Source organism: Plecotus auritus (genome assembly GCF_963455305.1).
Source record: "Plecotus auritus genome assembly, chromosome: 7".
Lineage (NCBI taxonomy): Eukaryota > Metazoa > Chordata > Mammalia > Chiroptera > Vespertilionidae > Plecotus > Plecotus auritus.
In genome coordinates, this window is record NC_137774.1 from 68973322 (window position 1) to 68997663 (window position 24342).

General features: G+C 46.3%; 2 protein-coding genes across 11 annotated transcripts in view; one reads left to right on the forward strand and one right to left on the reverse strand.

Annotated features, from left to right (window-relative positions):
* Window positions 1–216: 216 nt before the first annotated feature.
* The window catches only part of LUC7L (LUC7 like), a 57520-nt gene continuing 33394 nt past the window's right edge, over window positions 217–24342 (reverse strand). For 4 of the 9 annotated variants that reach the window (XM_080681617.1, XM_080681622.1, XM_080681616.1 and 1 more), the window contains 4 exons: window positions 21846–21934; window positions 16941–16970; window positions 15850–16017; window positions 14793–15124 (listed from right to left, as the gene is read on the reverse strand). In XM_080681617.1, the coding sequence (XP_080537743.1) occupies window positions 14995–15124; window positions 15850–16017; window positions 16941–16970; window positions 21846–21934 (417 nt within the window). In that variant the 3' untranslated portion in view covers window positions 14793–14994. Of the gene's footprint in view, window positions 871–14792; window positions 15125–15812; window positions 16018–16940; window positions 16971–21845; window positions 21935–24342 lie in introns of those variants that run through there. The other 5 variants (XM_080681619.1, XM_080681623.1, XM_080681621.1 and 2 more) reach the window with 2 other exon arrangements.
* HBQ1 (hemoglobin subunit theta 1) lies at window positions 779–1593 on the forward strand. 2 transcript variants are annotated; one of them, XM_080681626.1, is made up of 3 exons: window positions 779–926; window positions 1062–1266; window positions 1379–1593. In XM_080681626.1, exons 1-3 carry the CDS (start codon window positions 832–834, stop codon window positions 1505–1507), a joined length of 429 nt encoding a protein of 142 aa, XP_080537752.1. In that variant the 5' UTR covers window positions 779–831; the 3' UTR covers window positions 1508–1593. The 2 variants fall into 2 exon arrangements, with proteins under 2 accessions (XP_080537752.1, XP_080537751.1); XM_080681625.1 differs by having other exon boundaries at window positions 788–1266.

The window sequence follows — 24342 nt, forward strand, 5'->3', positions numbered from 1 at the left end:
ATGTAATTAAGGACACCAAATTATCTACTTTAAAATGACTAAGATGACAAATTTTATGTTACATAAATTTTACCACCTCCACCACCACAACTACAAAAAGAGTGGTGCCACATAGGCATTAGCTATTATTACCATACACCCTAGACAATAAATGTTCACTGTCCCGAAAGGGATACCTGCTATAAATGAAGCATTTACCATTTCTTTTTTTTTTTTAATATATATTTTATTGATATTTTACAGAGAGGAAGGGAGAGGGATAGAGAGCCAGAAACATCGATGAGAGAGAAACATTGATCAGCTGCCTCCTGCACACCCCCCACCGGGGATGTGCCCGCAACCAAGGTACATGCCCTTGACCGGAATCGAACCCGGGACCCTTCCGTCCGCAGGCCGACGCTCTATCCACTGAGCCACACCGGTTAGGGCCATTTACCATTTCTTATCCATTTAATTCACACAACAACCTTGGGAAGAAGTTATATTCACTTTATACAATAAATGATAAAATAGACTAAGGGAGGTGTCATAGTAGCCATGCAAGGTAGAATAAGCTGACACGCAATGCTAAACTATGCTAAAAAGTTGTGTTACCTGATAATATGTATTAAGTATTAGTTTCCATACAATAAACACTACAAAAACGGGGGCCTCAGGGTCCAGAGCGATTGGAAAGGTTCCAGGTCAGAGCAGATGGAGATTGGACGCTACTGGATCCCTCTGGACCAGACTCTGCAGCGTGGCGCCCACTAGAGGCCATGCGGACCTGCTGGCCGTTTGGCGCAGGCGCAGCCATCGCCTTAGCTCGTTCGGGGGGCCGGCGGCTACACGATGGCGCTGGCGGCGGCGGACCAGGCTGCAGTGCGCGCTCTGTGGAGAAAACTGAATAACAACGTGGGCGTCTACACGACGGAGGCCCTGGAGAGGTGCGGACAGGCCCTAGCGCCCTCCGGGCTCACCTGCCTTCCTGCTCGCCCAGGGGATGGATCCCTGCCCTCCCGATGTCCTCCTCCTCAAGCCCCGACTCCAGGGGCGCACCTCACTAGCCATTCCTCCCAAAGGACCTTCCTGGCCTTCCCCTCCACCAAGACATACTTCGCCCACCTGGACCTGAGCCCCGGCTCCACCCAGGTCAAAGCCCACGGCCAGAAGGTGGCTGACGCGCTGACCCTGGCCGTGGACCACCTGGACGACCTGCCCCGTGCCCTGTCGGCTCTGAGCGACCTGCACGCGCACAAGCTCCGAGTGAACCCGGCCAACTTCAAGGTGAGCAAGTGTGGTGGGGGCTGGACCCTCTCGCCAGGAGGGGGAGGAGTTCACAAGGAAGGATGTGGGGGGACAGATGGACAACGGTGGGGATGACTCCATCCCTCCGCAGCTATTGGGCCACTGCCTGCTCGTGACCCTCGCCCGGCACTACCCCGGAGACTTCAGCCCCGCCCTGCAGGCCTCGCTGGACAAGTTTCTGAGCCACGTGATTTTGGCGCTGGCCTCCAGCTATCGCTAAACTAGGGGTGGGTAATAGCGGGAGCCCCCAGGTTTCTCTTCTTAAGACTGCTCAGTGTTTGAGTAAAGTCCCTGAAAGAAAGCCTCACCCTGCGTGCGCTCTTGTGTTCTCTGGGGGTGCGCGCCAGGGTCCTGATGGGGTTTGGGAAGGTGCTGCCCTCGCACCGAAGGAAAGGTGGGGATCTGAAGAGGCCTGAGCTGCACATCCAGCCGTGTTCAGATCTGGGCGCGCCCCTGGACCGCGTTCGCTGGATGCCCTGAGTGGCTGAGGGGGAGATTCAGGTCATCTCACCCTCGGCAGCCTGAGACGTTTCAAATGCCATATTGTAAACCTCCACCCACCATGCCCTTGGCTGCAGCCACTTGGAAAGCAGGCCAAAGGCTTCAGCCCCTCGGGAGTATGTCGGGGGTCATGGGCTTGCCCTAGCTGACCAGGCCTGGCCCCTTCCCAGAGCTACTCGCTTCGGGGCACTCCACACAAATCTAGGTACGCAGGACCTCGTCCCTCACTCACCTAGAATTGAGGGCGGGGTACCCGGTGGCGGGGCACAGCCCCAGAGAAAATTAGGGAATGGCGCCCTCTGCTGGTGTGGATAGGACTTACTCAGAGCCCAACTTGCACAATAGTACACAGCAGCTCTAAAAGGATTTTGGGGACTTTGGGGATCTAGGAGGCTTGGGGTGAAGCCCGCATTTGCCAGACTCTGGACCTGGTGGAAGGAGGTCGTCCTGTCCCAGCACCCAGTAACTTAGGGGGAGCTGGACCAGAGTCCTGCCTACATCCACACTTCTAAGGAGACAGAGATCAGAACTGCTTTCTTTAAAAAACTTTTCCTCATTAAACCAACCATGGTCACTGTAGAAACTTAAGAAAATGCAGTAACTACTCCACTTACTGTACATTTTTATGTATCCTAGTGGGTCGAGCACATCTATTATTCCTTCAATTCCCATTTGACACTGGGAAAACTATGTGTGAACAAATGGAGGACATGGGAGTCAGATACAAGAGCATACTTGTGACACACACACATATTGACAAACCACACACAAACAGATATAAACACACAATGGCAGAACAGCCCCATTCAGAAATGTAACAAGGTAATATTTAATATATAGTTCTAGGGACATTTAGAGATTTTTTTTTTTAAAGAAATAATATCCTCAAAGTGACAATGGAAAAACTGGGCACATTGGACTATCCTATCTAATAGAAGAGTAATATGCAAATTAGCATCACTCCACTATACCCACAAACCACGCCCACTAACCAATCAGGAGTGAGTATGCAAATTAAACCCAACCAAGATGGCTGCAGCCACAGAGAGCAGGAGGGAGGCTTGGGTTTCCTCGGCGATGGAGGAAGCCAAGCTTTCCGCACACCCTGGTGGGCCCAGGCCTCTGCTTAAGGCTACAAAGTTTCAATTATAGAAGATAAATAAATTTCAGATCCCAGGGCCTCTGCTTGGGTCACCAGGGGGCGTGGCCGGCCTGCAAACCACCACAGGCCCCTCGCCCAGGCCGCCCCACGCCCCAAGGGAACCCCCACCGTGATCCAGGACACCCTTCAGGGCAAACCAGCTGGCCCCCACCCATGCACCAGGCCTCTATCCTATCTAATAAAAGAGTAATATGCAGATTGACCATCACTCCAACACTCAAGATGGCTGTCCCCATGTGGTCAAAGATCCTGCCCCCATGTGGACACAAGATGGCCACCACAAGATGGCCAGCAGGGGAGGGCATTTGGGAGGGACCAGGCCTTCAAGGGAGGGCAGTTGTGGGCGATCAGGCCAGCAGGGGAGGGCAGTTTGGAGGGACCAGGCCTGCAAGGGAGGGCAGTTAGGGATTACCAGGCCGGCAGAGGAGGGAAGTTGGGGGCAAACAGGCTGGCAGGGGAGCAGTTAGACATCAATCAGGCTGGCAGGGGAGTGGTTAGGGGGTGATCAGGCTGGCAGGCAGAAGTGGTTAGGGGGCAATCAGGAAGGCAGGCAGGCGAGCAGTTGGGAGCCAGCAGTCCTGGATTGTGAGAAGGATGTCTGACTGCCCCTTTAGGCCCGATCCCACCGGGATCAGGTCTAAATGGGCAGTTGGACATCCCTTGAGGGGTCCCAGATTGGAGAGGGTGCAGGCTGGGCTGAGGGACCCGCCTGCCACCCCCCCCTCGTGCACGAATTTTGTGCACCAGGCCTCTAGTATAAAGAGAAAAATACTCAATATGGAGAGAGAAAAATATAAGCAAAGTTAAAAGAGAAACTGGAAGAAAAATATTTGCTACAAACAGCAGAAAAAAGGTTATTACCACATCAATAATGAGAGAAAATTGTTGATCAGCTGCCTCCTGCACGTCCCTACTAGGGATCAAGGCCACAACTCAGGCATGTGCCCTGACCAGGAATTGAACCGTGACCTCCTGGTTCACAGGTTGATGCTCAACCACTGAGCCATGCCAGCTGGGGCTCCCCCTAGCCATTTTACATATACACACACAACACATGGAACATTGAAAATGGGATTATATTACAAATACTTTTCTGCCTCAAGGAAACTCTTCTAAGTCCCCTGGAATAGCTCTAATTCATTGTCTTTTTGTTGTTGTTGTTAATCCTCACCTGAGGATATTTTTCCATTGATTTTTAGAGAGAGTGGAAGGGAGAGGGAGAGACAGAGAGAAATATTGATGTGATAGAGACACATCGATTGGTTGCCTCCTGCACACACCCCAACCACGGCCAGGGAACCTGCAACCAAGGTGTGTGCCTTTGAATCATAATTCATTGTCCTTTAATGTTCACATAATATTCCATGATGTGGCTATGTCATATTTTTCAAACCATTCCACTTTTATGGGCTGTAACATTTTGTTTCTAATACTTTCCCCCTATGAACAACACTGCAATAAATATCTTTGCAAGTAAAAAAAAAAGTTATTACCACTAGACCTCCAAATTTTTTCCTCATCCTCCTCTCCTCCACCTTTTTCTTTTTAAAGTCAGTCAACCCAATAGAAAAATAAGCCAATAACAGGCAACTCGCAGTATACTAATGGCCAAGACATTTGCAATGATACACAAAGCAATAGAAATGAAAATGCTCAATAACCACGAGATACCTGTAATGAAAAAAATATTTAAAAAGCAAGACCCAAATACACTTCTGCTAGGAGTATAACTTAGCATATAACTTTTAAGTAATATATAACTTTAATTCAGTTGTATACAGTTGTAGGCCAGACAGGGGTCCTCAAACTTTTTAAACAGGGGGCCAGTTCACTGTCCCTCAGACAGTTGGAGGGCCGGACTATAGTTTAAAAAAAAACTATGAACAAATTCCTATGCGCACTGCGGGCCCAGGACGAGTCGGCTGCTAAGCAGGACAGGCAGCGGCACCCGGCAGGCCAGATAAATGTCTTTGGCAGGCCGCATGTGGCCTGCAGGCCGTAGTTTGAGGACCCCTGGAAATGGTACTTTGGAAAAAGGAGAGGAGGGCTGATTCGTAGCATTTGCCAATTTCCATGGTGTAAATATTGCCATCATGGTTGATTTCAAACTATCAATATGCTATCACTGAACAGGAAATCAGAAAGAGATGCACAACAGCTGCTATTATGTTGTATTTCTATTGTCCAGATAAAAGAGATGTGAACATAGGTAACAGTAAAATGTAGTAGCATAATTAGAAAGTAATGAGTTTTCAGTATTTATGAGCTTTTTTGTTTTTTGTTTTTGTTTGTATTTGGGGTTTTTTTTAGGATTTTTTTCAATCTTTAATTGCTTTATTGATTAAGGTATTACATATGTGTCCTCATCCCCCCTTTAACCCCCCAAACCCCACTCATGCCCTCACCCCCCTGTTGTCTGTGTTCATTGGTTGGGCTTATATGCATGCATATAAGTCCTTTGGTTGATCTGCTTTTTTAAAAATATATTTTTATTGATTTCAGAGAGGAAGAGAGAGATAGAAACATCAATGATGAGAGAAAAATCATTGTTGACTGCCTCCTGCACACCCCCTACTGGGGATTGAGCCTGCAACCTAGGCATGTGCCCTGACTGGGAATTGAACCGTGACCTCCTGGTTCATAGGTTAACGCTCAACCACTGAGCCATGCCAGTTGGGCTATTAGCTTTGTTTTTAACATGACCTATTTATTTATAAATTAACATAATTTAATTTTTAATAGTGGTTGTGTTTAACAATCAACTATCCGAATTCCTGAAAATTCAACATGAGATCATCTAAGCAGGCACTAGCACACCACTGGTCTTATCCTTTAAATCCAAAAAGTGCAAATTCTCTAAGCCTGCAATCCTGCTTCTGGGAATTTATCCTACAGAAAATAGTGGCACGCATATATGAAGATGTTATGTACAGTGATGTACTTTGCAGAACTGTTTATTAGAACAAAGAAATAATAGGAGAGAAGTTAAATAATTATGGTAGAATCACATAGCCATGTCAGAGAATGAGTGTAGAGAGCACCTGGGAAGGCACATGAGCCTTTCTTTCATTATTGTCAGCTGAGTCAGTGGCATAGGCAGAGCCATGTCCTGGAAACATACCGTGCCAGAGGCAGGTATGTTGTCAGCCTGACCCTTAGCTCAGGTGCCAGGAGATGGGTTTCATTATCTAAGTTCAGCCAGGTGCAAGGAACGAACACAATTGTCTGGACTCAGCCAGGAGTGACAATTACAAAGAAGCCACAAGAATGAAGAATTACAGCTTGATCTTTAACCATGATTTCACATAATTTCCTTTGTCTTAAACTCTAGTAAAACTTCCTGGAATCATACTGTATGAAATAAACATGCTGCACTGGCTCTGGGTCACTGTCTCTCCATCAGAGGGCCAGCTGTCCCGCCCAGTCCCAGCTTTCCCTACTGTCTCTGTGTCTGTCTCTTTCATTTTCTCAATCCCCCATTGCTCCTGCTCAGGACTCCTGTCCAGTCTCTAGCCATGCTGGTCGCGATCCAAGAGAGAAATACTTATAAATGAGGTCAGCCTTTGGGCAGAGACATGAACAATGCCAAGACATTTATATAACAGCATGCTGCAGGTCAACGTATAGAGTATAAATCAATTTTTATATTGATATAATCACAAGAAAACTTGAAAATACACACTAAATGTTGGCAGTTTTCCACAAGCATGGGACTAAAAGGACAGAGAAGGAAATTGTCAACAAACTTTATATAATCCCAGAAAAGGAAAGTGGTTGGGAGTATGAGTAATTTTTCACTTGTATATATGATTTTTATTTATACAAATAATTTGCAGAAACCTTGCCCTGAATATTTGTAGCTAAAATGTTGCACACAAACATACAAACATAATTTTTCCTTGGGGCATTTTTATAGAAGTGGAATTCCTGGGGTAATGGTATGTCCAATGCTATGGCTTTTTGATAATATTACCAAAATCTCCTTCCTTACAGTTTCATTAGCAAAAGGCTGGTACCTGCATCCCCTCTTCTGTTCTCCATGGTTGGTAGCTTCCACTTATTCAATCATTTGCAAAAGTATTGTTGTCTCCATCTCTACTGCTCTGTGGGCATCGCCCATTTGTGCCCTTTGCCCACTTCTGTTATTAAAGTAACCCATAGAAGCCCTTCTTCTATAGACCTGTAGAAGGCAATCAATCCTTTTTTAAAAAATAAATCTTTATTGTTCAAATTATTACAGTTGTTCCTCTTTCTAACCCCCATAGCTCCCCTCCACCTGGTTCCCACCCCACCCATGCCCTTACCCTCCCTCCACTGTCCTCATTCATAGGTGCATGATTTTTGTCCAGTCTCTTCCTGCACCCCCACACCCCTTTCCCCTCCGCTGAGGATTGTCAGTCCACTCCCTTTCTATGCCCCTGATTCTATTATATTCACCAGTTTATTCTGTTCATCAGATTTTTTATCCACTTAATTTTTAGATTCACTTGATAGATATGTGTTTGTTGTTCATCATTTTTATCTTTACCTTTTTCTTCTTCCTCTTCTTAAAGAATACCTTTCAGCATTTCATATAATACTGGTTTGGTGGTGATGAACTCCTTTAGCTTTTTCTTATCTGTGAAGCTCTTTATCTGACCTTCAATTCTGAATGATAGCTTTGCTGGGTAGAGTAATCTTGGTTGTAGGTTCTTGCTATTCATCACTTTGAATATTTCTTGCCATTCCCGTTTGGCCTGCATAGTTTCTGTTGGGAAATCACCCTTGTAGGTAACTGTTTTTCTCTTGCTGCTTTTAATATTCTCTCTGTCTTTTGCTCTTGTCATTTTAATTATGATGTGTCTTGGTGTGGTCCTCTTTGGATTCCTTTTGTTTGGGGTTCTCTGTGCTTCCTGGACTTGCAAGTCTATTTCTTTCACCAGGTGGGGGAAGTTTTCAGTCATTATTTCCTCAAATAGGTTTTCAGTATCTTGCTCTCTCTCTTCTTCTGGCACCCCCATAATTCGGATGTTGGTACGCTTGAAGTTGTCCCAGAGGCTCCTTACACTGTCTTCATATTTTTGGATTCTTTTTTCTTTTTGCTTTTCCAGTTGGGTGTTTTTTGCTTCTTCGTATTTCAAATCTTTGACTTGATTCTTGCGATCCTCTAGTCTGCTGTTGGATCTCTGTATATTATTCTTTATTTCAGTCAGTGTATGCTTAATTTCTAGTTGGTCCTTTTTCAATTATCGGTGGTTTCTAGAAACTTCTTGAAAAACCTTATAACCATGGCTTTGAACTCTATATCCTCCATTTCTTTCATTTGTGACCTGTTTCTTTGCCTCTGCATTTTGGCTGCTTCCCTGTGTTGACAGAGTGGCTTTGTGTGCTAGGTGTCCTATAGGGCCCAATGGCTTAGCCTCCTCAGTTACCTGAGTGGACACTCTTGGTGCACCCCTTTGTGGGCTGTGTGCAGTCTTGTTGTAGTTAAGCCTTGATTGTTGTTGGTATCACTGGGAGGAATTGACCTCCAGGCCAACTGGCTGTGAGGATCAGCTGTGTCTACTATGGGAGAATTCTGTGCTGGAGACACCCTTATGAGGCAAGACTTGCGTCAGTGGGGCTTTGGTGCTCACTGAGTCTGGCCCCTGAGTGTGTCCCTTATGGATCTGAGGAGTTGTAATCTGGATGGCCCCACTCTGATCACTGGGTACACTGGCTCTTGGATCTCCAAGGAGGTGCTAATTTGGTCTCTGCCCAGGTTGTGGGCTCAATCCCCAGTAGGAGCTACGGAGAGATCTGCAGGCCACCCAGCAGGAGCTACGGAGAGATCTGCAGATTCCTCTTCTTTGTTTGGGGTTTGGAGGTGCCCAGATGAGGCCCAGCTGTGAGGCAATGCAAGCTGCTGTGGGGCCTTGGCCCTTCTTTTGGATGTTCTGGGTCTGTCTGACCCAGCTGCAGTTTGTTAGGTAATTTTAGATTTCAAAGGACCAGGCCATTCATATGCAAAAGCCTCTGCACACAGCTTGGATGGGACGGGGTCTCAGGGAATAAACAGGGTGGAGCAAACAGCAATGGCTTCCTGTCGGCCCTGCCCTAAGAGGCCCCAGGTCTCAGTGTCCCTCGGTAATCGCTGCAGGCACCTCTGAGAGAAAGCCGCCCTCAAGTTCCGCCCGATGCCACAGTCCAGTTTCTCCCCGTATGAGTCTGAGTCCCCAGAGTCTCGCCCTCCTGATTGAGAAAGACAATCGCGTACTCAGTTGCCAGCCCTTTCTGTGTGCGCGCCTCTGTACATCTGTACTTTACTTCTGCAGCTCCTCTGAGTCTCAGTGTGCTTTTCTTTTTCCTTCTAGTTGTAGAACTTCCAGTCAGCCAGCCTTCCTGTGGTTCTGGATGATGTCCGTTTTGTCTTTTAGTTGTAGTTTTGAAGTGGTTGTGCGAGGCAGCAAGTTCAGGTGTTTAACCTATGCCGCCATCTTGGTTTCTCCAATCAATCCATTTTATACATTGAAATTACTGCTCATTTTTTGTCTTTTTAAAAAATATATTTTAATTGATTTCAGAGAGGAAGGGAGAGGGGGAGAGAGAGAAACATCAATGATGAGAAAGAATAATTGATCGCTGCCTCCTGTATACCCCCTACTGGGGATTGAGCCCACAACCTGGGCATTTGCCCTTGACCAGAATTGACCTAGGACTCCTCAGTCCACAGGCCGACGCTCTATCCACTGAGCCAAAGAGTTAGGGCCATTTTTTCTTTTTTTGATGTGTGTGTATAGGGGGTGGAGAACCTTCCTCCAGATACACCCAGCTCTTCCTTCAGGCCTCTGGGCCCTGTCACTGTTCTAAGGCTTTGCCTGATTTGAACTGCTATTTCCAACCTGGGAAAATAAGCTACTGGATAACTGGTTTAAATCTTCTTAAAGGCATCAAAGAGCAAATGAGATCTAAGGAATTTTCAGGCCAAAAACCAGTAAAGGTGAGAAACCCAGAGAGGTAATCACAGCACTGAAACTACTTGGGTCCTGACGTTTTTGCCAAACTAGCAAACTTACAGTAAGCTGGGATTTTCTTCTTCATGGGCTCATGGGTTAAAAGCACCAACATAGGGTGATGTGACTCTTGCGCATAAAGCTAGGGCCCCAAAAAGCAGTGGACTACACCCACTGGACAATTCATTTTTCCCAAGCTTGGGGGCTGGTAAAAAAAAAACAAAAACAAACCATATTGTTCAGCAGAAAAGAGAACATAACCCACTGAAAAATAGAAATCACATGCTGACACTTTCTGGCTTTGCAGTCCAAATTCCTATCACCTGAGTGATCCCCCACAGATTTCTCAGGCTGTGGGTTTCATTTAAAATTATCCTGGACTTCTCTCGTAGATACCAGGCACCTGGCAAATAAATCCTCCCTTGATAAAGGCACTTCATTATAGGCCACAAAAGGCAACAAGCGTCAAACTCACAGAGCACATGGAAATAAGGCACCACGTATGAAAGCCAGCAGACACACAAGTCCAAGTCAGCAGAACTGACCCACAAAAGTGTCAGGCACAGAAGATGTCAGATTAAATTACAAGTAAGCTTACTATGTATACAAGATTAGAGACAAGATTTTACATACCTGCAGGGAGCCATAAAATATAAAAAATGACATAACACATGTGAAAAAGAACTTTTAGAAATGAAGAATATAGCCATCAAAAAGTAAAATGCAATCATTAGCCCCAGTGGTTGAGCATTGACCTATAAACCAGGAGGTCAGGGTTCAATTCCTGGTCAGAGCACATGCCCAGGTTGCTGGGGATTTTTTTTAAAAGGGCAGAATAAATTATCTAGACTGCAGCCCCTGCACATCTTTCAATTTTGTGTTCCTGGTGCCTTACTTGCCTCACCCAATCCTGACTCTACTACAGAATGTACTTGAGGCAGAAAGAAAGTGACCCAGAGAGAAGACTGAGATTAACAAAGTAAGTGGTAAACACATTGTGCTCTCTTCAGTAGGGAGAGGCTGGGCCTGACTGGGGGGGGCGCCACGCAGATTGGTTATAAGTCACAGACATGCTGGACCTTTGGGGGACACGGGGGGGGGGGGGCAAGTGTCCCAAAGGAGAGACTTGAAGCCTCAGGAGGCCCAGGAAAACATAATACTGTGTTGTATTATACAGTATTATTATATATACAATACTGTATTCTACATTTGAAAGTTGCTGACAGTAGAGTTTAAAAGTTCTGACCACAAGAAAAAAATTTTGTGACTGTGTGGTGATGGATGTTAACTAGGCTTATTGTGGTGATCATTTAGCAACGTACAAGTGTCAAGTCATTATGTTGTACACCTGAAACTAATATAGTTATTGATTATATCTCAAAAATAAAAGGTGGCCCCGGTCATGGTGGGAGAAATCCCCTTACCACTGCTCCGCTCCTGGATGGCACAGCACGGGGTGCCCCTTGCACAACCTCCCTAGGAGGGCAGCCCCACAGGTGCTCAGTGTGGAAGTCAGGCAGGCAGGGTGATATGGGCAAAAGGACAAAGGCAGGAGGGAAGCTGGCAGATGCAGGAAAGAGGGAAGAGCAACCTGTTTTAACAAGTCCTCTAATAACTCAGACACTATCAAGTCTGAGAACCATTCCATCTCCACATCCCAAACGCCACTGTGGCCTCCATCCTCTTCCCACGGGAGGCACTTCCCCTGCATATCCCTTCCCCACGTGCCTGAATTATACAGGGCACCACCTCCTCTAGGAAGCTCCCCAGCTCCCAGACCCAGGAAAGTGCACCCAGCTACTGAGCAGCCTGCTACCCGAGAGAGGATACCCACATTTCCACATGATGCAGTGAGGGTCCAGGACTTGCTGGTGAAACCCAGGGTGGGTGCACCCCAAGGTTAGGCTCTCCTCTGCTCTGGATCCTATGAGCTCCCATGCAGGCTTCAGGGCCAGCAGTTTCTCCAGCCTTTCCTCCCCCAGATTGTAGCCTGAGCCTGGCCAGAGATCCCAGTGTGAGTAGGGAGGGCAGCCCCAGAAGCCCTGCTTACTCTAGCTGCAGGGTCCCTTCCCCAAGACAGCCTGGGGCCTCTATGCAGGGTTAGGAGACCCCACAACCCACACTAGGTGCTTATGACCATGTCTTCCTCCACTGACCAGAAGCAAGGTATAGACAGGAGAGTCCCTAAGAATATGTAAGTAGGGTAAACCTAAGGGGCCTGGAATCTATCACGACCTTGGAGGATCCGTATCTGTTGGCTTTGCCTATCCAATTCGCCTCAGGGATTGCAATGGCTCTGACCTGCATCCCTGCTTCTTCTCTGTAAACAAATATTTTCCACATTGTTTTATTTTTACAGTGAGGGGGCTCAAGGTGGAGTGGGTCCCCTCTGGGCCAAGCCCCCTCATGGTACATGGGTGGTCTTCTTTTGGCACCCTCTGTGCCATGCCCCTGGAGCTTCCACCTGGGAACTCCCCTCTGCTGAGACCCAAGGTGAGGATAAGAGGTTGTAGCATCCTCAGAGCAGCCTGTGCCATGTTGTACATTGCCCTCATCAGTCTGACCTCCACTGTGCCCACCCAGAGAGCAAGACCGCTGTTCGCTGCTCTCCTGGCACCCAAGAGCGTGGCGAGTGCTTAGAACCCAGGAGACTCAAGGGCTTGGGGTGCGCCAGGGGCAGGTGGGTGGGTACCTTCAGCACTAGGGTTGAAAGAGCTGGGCACAAAGTCTGGATCCCATCCTCCCAGCACAAGGGCTCAGACCACCTGGTCCTGGATTAACTAGAGAGAGGCCAAGTGTGCAGGGAGGAGCTGTAGCCCTCCAGGCCTTTCTAATGGCTGTCTTGACCTCAGCCCCACCTGCCTTCTGGCTGGAACCCCAGGCCTACTCCTAAATCCAGGGACATCTGCCTTTTCAAAACCACCACCCCTCCATGCACATGACCACACTTAATGCCATTCAGATGTAATTACAAATGGTTACAATAGTAAATTTTACATATATCTTACTATAATAAAAAGAAACCCTGTCCTAGCCAGTGTTGCTCAGTAGCTAGTGTCACCCAGCACACTGGAGGGTCAAAGGTTCAATTCCTGGTCAAGGATTGCAGGTCCAATCCCTACCTCCAGTTGGGGTGCCTGTGAGAGGCAACCAATCAATGTGTGTCTCACATAGATGTTTCTCTCCCTCCCCCCCCATCCCTTTCACTCTCTCTAGAAATCAATGGAAAAAAATATCCTCACTCCTTGGGTATTAAAAAAAAAAAAAAAGAGCCCTAGCTGGTTTGGCTCAGCCTGTGGACTGAAGGGTCCTGGGTTTGATTCCAGTCAAGGGCACATGCCTGGGTTGCAGGCTTGCTCCCCAGTATGGGGTGTACAGGTGGCAGCCCACCAATGATTCTCTCTCATCACTGATGTTTCTAGCTCTCCCTCTCCCTTCCTCTCTGAAATCAATAAAAATATATTAAGAAAAAAAAACACAAAAACCCACCACCTGACCTGTATACCCCCTACTCACCCCAGTTGCCCGAGCTGGAATGTCTTCTGCCAGCTTCAGTCTAGCCTCTGCCTGTCACAGGCCAGGCTAGGCTATACAACTGAGACAGGAACCCATTATCCAGCTCTTATTCTGATTCTCCCCTCCCAGAACCACCCTTAACCCACTCAAGGCTTCACCACTTGTGTCCACTTTCCAAACCCAAGAGGGCATGCCTCTCTACCCAGCTAGGTTGGTGTCCACACCAAGCAGAGAGCTCCAGTGACGCTGCTTTTGTTCTGGTCCAGCTTAAGCTGCAGGAAGGGGTAAGTGTGGCTTGGGTAGAGGGACACCCTACTGACAATGCACTGCTTTCCCAGCCAGGGAAAACCTGTCGCAAGCCAGCAGAGCAAGTTCATCTATCTGCATGTCCTCCTAGAAGGGGACTAATTGCAGCAGGGGAGCCCAGAGCAGGACCATCAGCCACATTACGGTGCTGATAGTCACAAGATCCAGACCCAGTGCCCCAGTGCTCATTGAGTCAACCAGCCTTTGCAAAGAAAGGCTGGGGAGGACTGTTTTCATCATCTGCCATCAGAAGCTCCTTCCAAAAATAAACCAAAAACCTCCCTGAAGTGAAAAAGGGAATGACTCCCAGTTATCCTTCCAGAAGGGCTCATTCTAGTCTGGAGATATGAAGAGCTGAGAGAGAGTGGATACCACCACTGGACCTCCTGAGTGTGAGTCAAAGCACAGCCTGATCCTCCTCCTCTGAGAAGCCCGTGGCTATTATGTGGATACTCTGGACCAGCCATGGGCAAACTACGGCCCGCGGGCCGGATCCGGCCCGTTCGGCTGTTCTATCCGGCCCGCGAAGCCGAAAAAGCAGAGGGTTCTCTTGCTCTCCCCTCCGCTCCTTTACTTTGAATTTATATTAGTTCACACAAACACTCCATCCATGCTTTTGTTCCGGCCCTCCGGTCCAGTTTAAGAACCCATTGTGGCCCTCGAGTGAAAAAGTTTGCCCACCCCTGCTCTGGACACTGCAGTGTAGCTCCCCTGAGCTAGAGAGCCAAGTCAAAGCCATGCTAAGAGCAGGCTAGACAGGTCTAAATTCCTAAAGAAATGTGGGCAGATGGGGTGCCTACCTCCTCCCTAGTGGAGCCCGTGGTCTGCACTGAGGGGTGGAGCCAGGCACATCTGGATCCAGTCATTAGGGCAAGGGGAGGTGGGGGTGTCAGATGACCAAAGTCAAAGGGGAGTCCCAACAGTAAGTCATAATTTCTGAAGATGAGCAAAGCTCACTGAGACAGTGCCCTTTGTCACCACATGTGAAGGCCGAGGTGACGCGTCTAGAACATACAGGGACAGCAGAGACTCCATTGCAGCAGTCAGGAGGCAGTCAGTCAGATTTATTTATTCCTACTCAACATAACCCCAGAACACAGGAGTAATTCTGTACATCTCTAGAAACTCACAGCTAGCTCCAAAACAATAGAAACTTTAAACTACAAAAGATGTGTTGTATTCAGCAAATATAGAGGGTAACTTCAGGCTGTGTCAAACATTTGAGACTATTTACAGCGCCCAGGCATAGGTTCAGATCTCTCCAGCCTCCTTCTCCTCCGATGTCTTCCCATTGGAGCTTTCAAGCCTCCAGTCGGTGGCCCCACGCTCACTCCGACCTCGCTCCCAGGACTCCTCCCTCGATGCCCGCTCTCTGGAGAACCTGGGAAATGGGTACCAGAGGCTCAGCAGAGGCTGTTGTCTCCCTTTGGACTGTCTCCTCAAATGCCCCTCAATACCAGGTCAAGGAAGGCCAACACCCACCCCACCAAGGAAGGCTCCCTAGCACGCCAGAGAGCAGTCAGGACTGCCATCTCATGCCCAGCCCATAACCACTAAAAAATGACATTTGAAAAGATTTCTAATATAATATAAACAGAGCAAAGGAAAATGCAACAAAAGGTCCACATGCAGAATATGACCCATTATGTAAAAAAAAAAAAAGAAGAAGAAGAAGAAGAAAGACTAAATCCAAGCATACCGGCATACCGAAGTAGTAACAGTGGTTACCAGTGGTGTTTTTTCCTTTAGAAAAACCGCAACAGAGATATAAGCAGGGCACAAGCCTCAGGGGCTCTGTGCATCAAAGTGATAGTGAGTTGGCAGCCCCTGAGTGTGTCAGGTACCTCGTGGGGCCGTGCTCATGTGTGACCACCCCCACAGCCTCTCAGTTTTCCCATCCCTGAATCCACCTGCTGATCTCAGCTTAGGGGTCCCCGGACTCTGGGTTCCATTTACCACTCCTCCAGGCCCCAATACTCAGTCCCACAGATGCCCAGCCAGTCTCCTGAGCAACAATTATGGCTGACAGACCCCAGCAGACCCTGGGAACACAAAGAGAAAGGGCTCACTCCTGGTCGCAGCTACTGAAGAAGTCAGAGTAGTTACTTGTATTTCGCACTCCGGTCCCTGGAAGCCCGGCGGTGGCCATGGCTGTGACTCCGGGAACGACTGCGGTGACGCCGGTGTCTGTCTCGGGACCGGGACCTGGAAGGCTTTCGTCGTTCTCTGGAGGTAGATCTTGACCGCCTCCGACGTCGGTCCCGGGAACGTGACCTGCAGTAGACCAGAGGCTCTGAAGGAGGTGGTGGCCCCACCCCAACGACCCTCCTCTCTCAGTACATTTAGCTTGATGCTTTCCTGGTATCTCTCCTTCCCTCCTACAAACTTACATCTTGGGTTCACAACAGTCCCATCAGTTAATCTCTAGTCAGAAAGAATTATGACCAGACCCTTCCCACCAAAATATCTTGCTGGGAAACTTCTGGCCACCCGAGGACCTCAGCAGTGCCCTATAATCTTCCCTCTCACTGACATCACTGACAGTGGATCTTTCTACTGGCCTAAGCCCCAATCAACCCAACGACAGATGGGGCTCAAGTCTGACCTGTGCCCATGCCCCCTCACAAGCCAGCCCTACCCACCAGATAATAGTTGTTAAGTTATAAAGGTTAAGTATTAAGAAAAATGCATGTGTGCTCAGGCCAGGTAGCTCAGTTGTTTAGAGTATCCTCCCCATATGCCAAGGTTGTGGGTTCAATCCTCAGTCAGGGCACAAACAAGAATCAACCAATGAATGCATAAATTAAGTGGAACAACAAATTGATGTGTTTTTTTTTTTCTTTCTCTCTCCCCCAACCTTCCTCTCTAAAATAAAAAAGAAAAATGCATGTGGAAAAGAACATGTGACTGAGAACACTTAAATGGATGTTTGTTTTTAATCCTCACCTGAGGATAGTTTTGCATTGATTTTTAAAGAAATGGAAGGGAGGGGGAGAGACAGAAAAAGAAACATCAATGTGAGAGAAACACGTCCATTGGTTGCCTCCCACACACACCCCTACTAGGACCCAGGATCAAGCCTGCAACTGAGGTACATGCCCTTGACCAGAATAGAACTCAGGACCCTTCAGTCCACAGGCCAACGCTCTATCCACTGAGCCAAACCGGCTAGGGATTAATTGTATCTGGAAACCTACCTCCTTCGATCTCCGGTTCTTGATCCAGACCTAAAATGAAGGGCAGGAAAAAAAATGAACAATTTCCCCCAAACAGCCCCATCCCACACATCTAAGGGGAGGAGTCCCAATTCTACAAGGTGAAGGAGGGTCGACTTCTCACAGAAACCTGTTATCTTCTAGAGGTTCACTTGTTCTCAGGCCTGCAGCACCAAGTGTCAATGCTTACAAAATGAGGTCCATCTCTAACCCCCAGCTCCTAGCTGCTTTTGGCAAAAGGACAGGACCAGCACCCTGAGTTCAACAATTGACTCTGCGAAGTCTTTATAGTGGACACTAGCTCACCTAACAGACACAGGGCTGGGTAGAAGTGAAAGTCACCATGACACCAAAGTTAATGCAGAACCTCAAGTTCCAAACACAGGCTCATTGCCAGATGGTCACATGAGGTCCTTGGGAAATAGTATACAATCAGCAATCCAAAAAATGTGCATAGTAATGAGACCTCATTTTACAGTGTCCACAGCTAAAGCTTACATGATTGCCACCAACATGGGATGAGGAGGAAGTGACAGAACATGCTCTTATACTGTGTGGTTTAAGATGATTTAATAAAGCCGCTTGGAAAGCAATTTCTGTAACACCTACCAATATTTAGTTATTAAATTCTTTTATGCCAAAAATTCTAAGGAATTTTATAAAACGCTCAAAACATATACAAAGTATAGTAACTGTTCAAAAATAGTTTTATAAAAACATAAAAATAGTCATCAAAAATTAAAGTTGGCCCTAGACGGTTTGGCTCAGTGTAGAGCGTCAGCCTGTGGACACAAGGGTCCCAGGTTCGATTCTGGTCAAGGGCACATGCCCTGGGGTTGCGGGCTTGGTCCCCAGTAGGGGGCATGCAGGAGGCAGCCAATCAATGATTCCTTCTAATTACTGATGTTTCTTTCTCTCTCTTCCTCTCCCTTCCTCTCTGAAATCAATAAAAATAAGTTTTTAAAAATGTTTAAAAAATAAATTAAAATTGGTTGCCCTGGCCAATGCAGCTCAGTTGTTTGAACATTTGTCCAGTGCACCAAAAGGTCATTGGTAAGGGCACATGCCCAGGTTGTGGGTTCGGTCCCTAGTCAGGGTGCATTTAGGAGGCAACCAATCAAGGCCGCCCCCCCCCCCGCCCTTCTTCTCTAAAACCAATAAAAAAATATTTAAAAAAAATATCATCCCTTCCAACCCCCCAAAAAAATTTAAATTAAAAATGATAGGCAACAGCCTTGGTTGGAGAGCTCAGCTGGTTAGAACATTGTCCCAATATGCCCACCAAGGTTGCAGATTTGATCCTGTGCCAGGGCATATACAAGAATCAACCAACAAATGCATAAATAAGTGGAACAATAAGTTTCTCTCTCTCTCTCTCTCTCTCTCTCTCTCTCTCAAATCAATAATTTTTTTTTTTAAATAGGCAACAAAAGCAAAAACAAATAAGTGGAACTATATCAAACTAAAAAACTTCTGTACAGTGAAGGAAACCATCAACAAAACGAGAAGGCAACTACAAAATACAAGAACATATTTTTATTTTAAATATATTTTATTGATTTTTTTACTGAGAGGAAGGGAGAGGGAGAGTTAGAAACATCGTTGAGAGAGAAACATCAATCAGCTGCCTCCTGCACACCTCCTACTGGGGATGTGCCTGCAACCAAGGTACATGCCCCTGACGGGAATCGAACCTGGGACCCCTGAGCAGTCCGACGCTCTATCCACTGAGCCAAACCGGTTAGGGCTCAAGAACATATTTGTAAATTATATCAGATAAGGGCTTAATATACAAAATATATAAAGAACTCTTAAAACTCAAAAGGAAAAACATCCCATTAAAATATGGGCAGAGAATCTGTATATTTTTTTGAAGACATACAAATACATAAAAAGGTGCTCAATATCACTAATCACCAGAGAAATGTAAATCAAACCCACAATGAGAGATCATACTGTTAGACTGGTAATGATCAAAAAGACATTTTGCCCTGGCCAGTGTGGCTCAGTGATAGAGCATCAGCTAGTGCAACTAAGGGTTGAGAGTTCCTTTCTCAGTCCTGGTCAGGGCGTGTGTGGGAGGTAACCAATTGATGTCTCTTTCTCTCACATTGATGTTTCTCTCTCTCCTTCCCCATCCCTCCCTTCCACTTTCTCTTAAAAAAAAAAATTAATGGAAAAAAATATCCTTGGACCCAGCCAGTGTGGCTCAGTAGCTGCACATCGACCTATGAACCAGGTCATGGTTCGATTCCTAGTCAGGGCACATGCCTGTGTTTTGGGCTCGCTCCCCAAGAGGGGGCATGCAGGAGGCAGTCGACCAGTGATTCTCTCATCATTAATGTTTCTATCTCTTTCTCCCTCTTCCTTCTTTTCTGAAATCAATAAAAATATATTTAAAAAAAAAAGGTGAGGGGGGGGGCATTTTAGCCCTGGCTGGTTTGGCTCAGTGGACAGTATTGGCCTGCGAACTGAAGGGTTCCAGGTTTGATTCCGGTCAAGGGCACATGCCCGTGTTGCAGACTCTATCCCCAGTGGGGGGTGGGGAGGTGGGTGGTGTGTGTGTGTGTGTGTGTGTGTGTGTGGTGTGTGTGTGTGTGTGTGTGTGTGTGTGGTGTGTGTGTGTGTGTGTGTGTGTGTGTGTGTGTGCGCGCGCGCGCAGGAGGCAGCCAATCAATGATTCTCCCTCATCATTTATGTTTTTATCTCTCTCTCCCCTCTGAAATCAATTTTTTTTAAAAAAATATTTAAAAGGACATTTTAAATGTTGGCAAGGATGTAGAGAAAAGGGAGCCCTCCCCCCGAAAAAAGGAAAGGGAATCCTCATACACTGTTGGTGGGAATGTAGACTAATGCAGCCACTATGGAAACCAATATGGAAATTCCTTAAAGAATTCAAACTAGAACCACCAATGCCCCAGCAATTCCACTTCTAGGTAAAGTAGTCCCCCCTTTCCTTTCATTTTCTACAGCTTCAGTTACCCATGGTCAACCTCAGTCTGAAAAAAAAAAAGAAAATTCCAGAAATATTGGTTGTATCAAACTTGTGTATTAAATATAATCACGTGCTATTTTTTTTTTAAAATTCCAGAAATAAAAAATAAGTTTTAAATTGCACACCGTTCTGAGTAGCATGATGAAATCTTGCAGCATCCCACTCCATTCTACAAATCATCCCTTTGTCAAGCATATCCATGCTTATATACATTACCTGCCTGTTAAGTCACTTAGTAGCCATCTTGTGAACAACTGGTGAAGTACCACATTGCTTGTGTTCAAGTCACCTTTATTCTACTTAATATTGGCCACAAAGAACAGGAGTAATGATGCTGGCAATTTGGATGTGCCAAAGAGAAGCCGTAAAGTATATATAGGGAAAAAACAGCTTACTTAAGGTTTGGTACTATCTGCAGTTTCAAGCATCCAGGTTTAGGAATCTATCTCCTGCAGATAAGGAGGGAACTACTGTATTTATTTGAAACCCCAACTAAGTGTCTACTGACAGATTAATAAAGAAAAGTGATACATATACACAAGGGAATATTATTCAGCCATACAAAAGAAGGAAATCCTCCCATTTGTGACAACATGGATGGACTTTGAGCGCATTATGCTAAGTGAAATAGGTCAGACAAACAAAGACAAATACTATATGATTTCACTTATATGTGGAGGCAGGGGATGGGGAAGTGAAGGAAAAGGGTGAAGGTGGGGGAAAAATACTGTTATGACACATCATTGTAAGGACACACCTGCTGTGGGATGAGCTCAGGTAACAGCTGAGGGTCCCACAGGTACCAGTGCACACAGACACAACCCACACCACAGTGGTCACCTCTGTGTAAAAAGGGACTTGCATATTTTGCTTGTATATTTTCATACTGCTTGAGTTTCTTTACAATCAGAATCTGTTAGGTAATTAATGGGGAAAAATAAAATAAATTCTTATTTATCCTTCCCTAGTTACACACTGAGGAAAACCTTCAGGAAAACCCAGTTTCTGGGCCTTTCAAGGACAATGAGCTATGCCCAATAAGAGAGCAGTTACTTCTGGCTCGAGTCTCTTCCCTGAACTCCAAACAGACTCAGCATCTCTACCTAGATTTTTCTTACACATCTCAAACTGAGTATGGCCAGAGTAAAGTTATATTCCCTACATCCTCCTCACGCCAACACACAGCTCCTAGTCTTTCCTACCTCCATAGATGGCCACTTAAAGGCCAGAAACCATGACACCAGCTCCATTCCCCCTTTGCTTGCCTCACAACTGATTACCAAGAAATCTTACCAGCTCTATACCTAGACCCTTCCCACCCTCACCTGATTCAAACTTCCACCTCCTCCTTCTGGGCTCTCCCAGCTGGCTCCTCACTATTCTCGCTGCTACTGCCCCTACAACCTGCACTTATCCACAAGGCAGCAGGTCCCAACCTCCTCCACTGGCCCCATTTCACTCAAGTCAATGCCAGAGGCTAAATAGCCCCAAGGTCCTTGTCCCACAACTAGGCATAGCAGTATGACACCTTTTTCTGCTTGTCCTGTTTGCCGAGTGCTACATCCACAGGAGTCCGGGTGTAGCAGGTTCCTCTCCCCTCTTCTACTCTTTACCCTGGGGAGTGGGGGCTGGGGGGTGGAGGGTGGTGTCTACATCTTTCCAGATAAGAATTAGGTCACAGAGCTCTCATGCAGCTGAAGATAGCCCAGTCCAGTGCTGCACTGCTGTGCACACACAGGTCTTTCAAGGCCAGCCAAGACCTCGCTCAACTGAACATGCTGTGAGTTTATTTTCTTTTAACTGCCTCTTAGGTACTTAGCAGACCTCAAATGTTATCAGCAACACTGCAATGAAACTAGGGGTTTCCTTACTATGTGCTATCTCGGGCTCACCTCCTGCTCAGCCGTTCCTCCCGCTCCCTCTCTTCTCTCCTCCTCAAGCGATCCTGGTTTCTCTTCTCCTGTTTTTCAGCCACAGTTTTCTAAATAAATGAAAAATTGGAATATAAGAGAAGAGAAAGTTACATAAACTAGAGTATAAATATTGTTTAATAAAGCACATTTATATGACCTCAGTATTGGTAATTTAAAAATCTAAGAGAAAGTCTTAAACAGGAACATGGTCAATTTAAAAAAGTCTTAAACAATGAAAAATGGCCAAAACCGGTTTGGCTCAGTGGATAGAGCGTCAGCCTGCGGACTGAGGGGTCCCGGGTTCGGTTCCGGTCAAGGGCACATAACTTGGTTGCGGGCACATCCCCAGTGGGGGGTGTGCAGGAGGCGGCTGATCCATGTTTCTCTCTCATCGATGTTTCTAACTCTCTGTCCCTCTTCCTTCCTCTCTGTAAAAAATCAATAAAATATATATTAAAAAAAAAAATAAAAATAAAAAAAACAATGAAAAATGAAAAACTCATTTTAAAATGCTTTATCATCATATTAAAAAAATTATAAACATGTTTATTGACTTCAGAGAGGGAAAGAGAGAGAGAAACATCAATGATGAGAGACAATTATCGATCGGCCACCTCCTGCATGCCCTCTACGGGGGATAGAGCCCACAACCCAGGCATGTGCCCTGACCAGTAATCAAACTAGGTTCTCCTGGTTCATACGTCGACACTCAACCACTGAGCCACACTGCCTGGACTATCATTACATTTTATAAATTCAGTGACATAGTGCATATCCTTCTTCTTTTTTTTTAATCCTCACCTAAGGAGTGAGGATGTTTTTCCATTGATTTTTAGAGTGGAAGGGAGGAGGGAGGATCTGAGGGAGGGAAAGAAAAAGAGAGAAACATGAATGTGCAATAGACACATTGACTGATTGCCTTTCACACTCGCACCGACCAGAGGCAGGGACTGAACCTGCAAATCCAGATGCGTGCCCTTGACCAGGAATCAAACTGGTGACTCTCTGGTGCGCAAGCTGACACTCTAACTGCTGAGCATACCAGCCAGGGCAAGAAACTGCATAGTCTAAGGAGCTGTTGTACTTCTAAGTCACAGAAAATTTACCATATTGCTTTAAATCAATCCAGAAAGCTGGTTTTCTATCCAAAGGAGACTCCACCAACTTTATGGTAAAGGAGAACACAAGTATCAGAGCAAATACATCTTGTTGCTGGGAGCCAAGCTCCTGCTGTCAAGGAGCAGCCAGTCTTCAGGTGCCTTTAGGCCTGGCCTCACAGGGAAGCAAGCAGGGGAAGTGGACCATGAACTTCCAATCTTAACACATGGTTCATCAGAATTGATTGTGAACCCAACAGAAAAGAAAATTCAACAGGCTGGAGGAGGCCTTGAGAAACTTGCACTACTGGAACACAATCAACACAGCTCAGTGCATGTCCAATCTGCACATCTCCCAACGCGTCGTCCTTCAAAGCCTGTCAATGGCCTGATCTCTCTGCTCAGTGAAATAAAGTCCTGAAGGGAAGTCAGAGCCAATGAGATAAACAGTCACGAGTCTCCTCATCCCCATGAAGGCATGAAGGATGATCTTAAATCTCAGTGTGGACTAGAACCAGGCCAGGTCCCCAGGAAGAGAAGGCACAGCAAGGTTTGAGAGAGAGGCTAGCTTTCCTCCCTGAAGCACTCTCCAGCTATGAGAACCTTCCTGTCAGGCACCTCCAGTTCTACACCTGGGACCCCAATCACTTGCACCTGGACAGGCCACACAATGGACAAGTAATGTTAATAATGGAAGTCTCAGCACCTCTGCTTCCATGTGCACTCTTCCTAAGAAGATCTGATCGTGAACAAACCTGTAAGCTGGCATCATTTCCTTTCCAAACTCTTCTCACTCCCTAAAAAACTATCTTTCCCCACCTGACAAAAAAGGCTTTACTCTTCTTATACCCCCACATTTACTTCAGTGTGTGGCTTTGAGATATGAACATCTCTGTGAAGCCATCTCTGATTAGAGCACAGAACTCCCACCCTCTATATCATTTAGAGCTACATTTTCAAATACATTTTGTGTTGTTAGTTTAATAGCTATTTAACAAAATCTGTAATATATTTGTGTTGTTTAGGCCAACTATATACTACTCATCACTGTAAAGATAAAACATACTTTCTCGATCAAGTAAGTAATTAAGTTCTTAAGGGTTCAAGAGAAAATATTTTAATGTATTCACATTTCAGATGAATATATGTTACAGAAATGAAAAGCTTTCAGGACAAAATTATGGAGTGATATGGCATGGAACTACAATTTAAAGGAGAAATGGGCTCTAGCTGGGTTTGCTCAGTGGATAGAGTGTCGGCCCTTGCAATGAAGGGTCCCGGATTCAATTCTGGACAAGGGCACATGCCTCAGTTGCAGCCTGGATCTCTGGGGCTGGGGCTCATGTAGGAGGCAACCAATCAATGTGTCTCTCTCATTT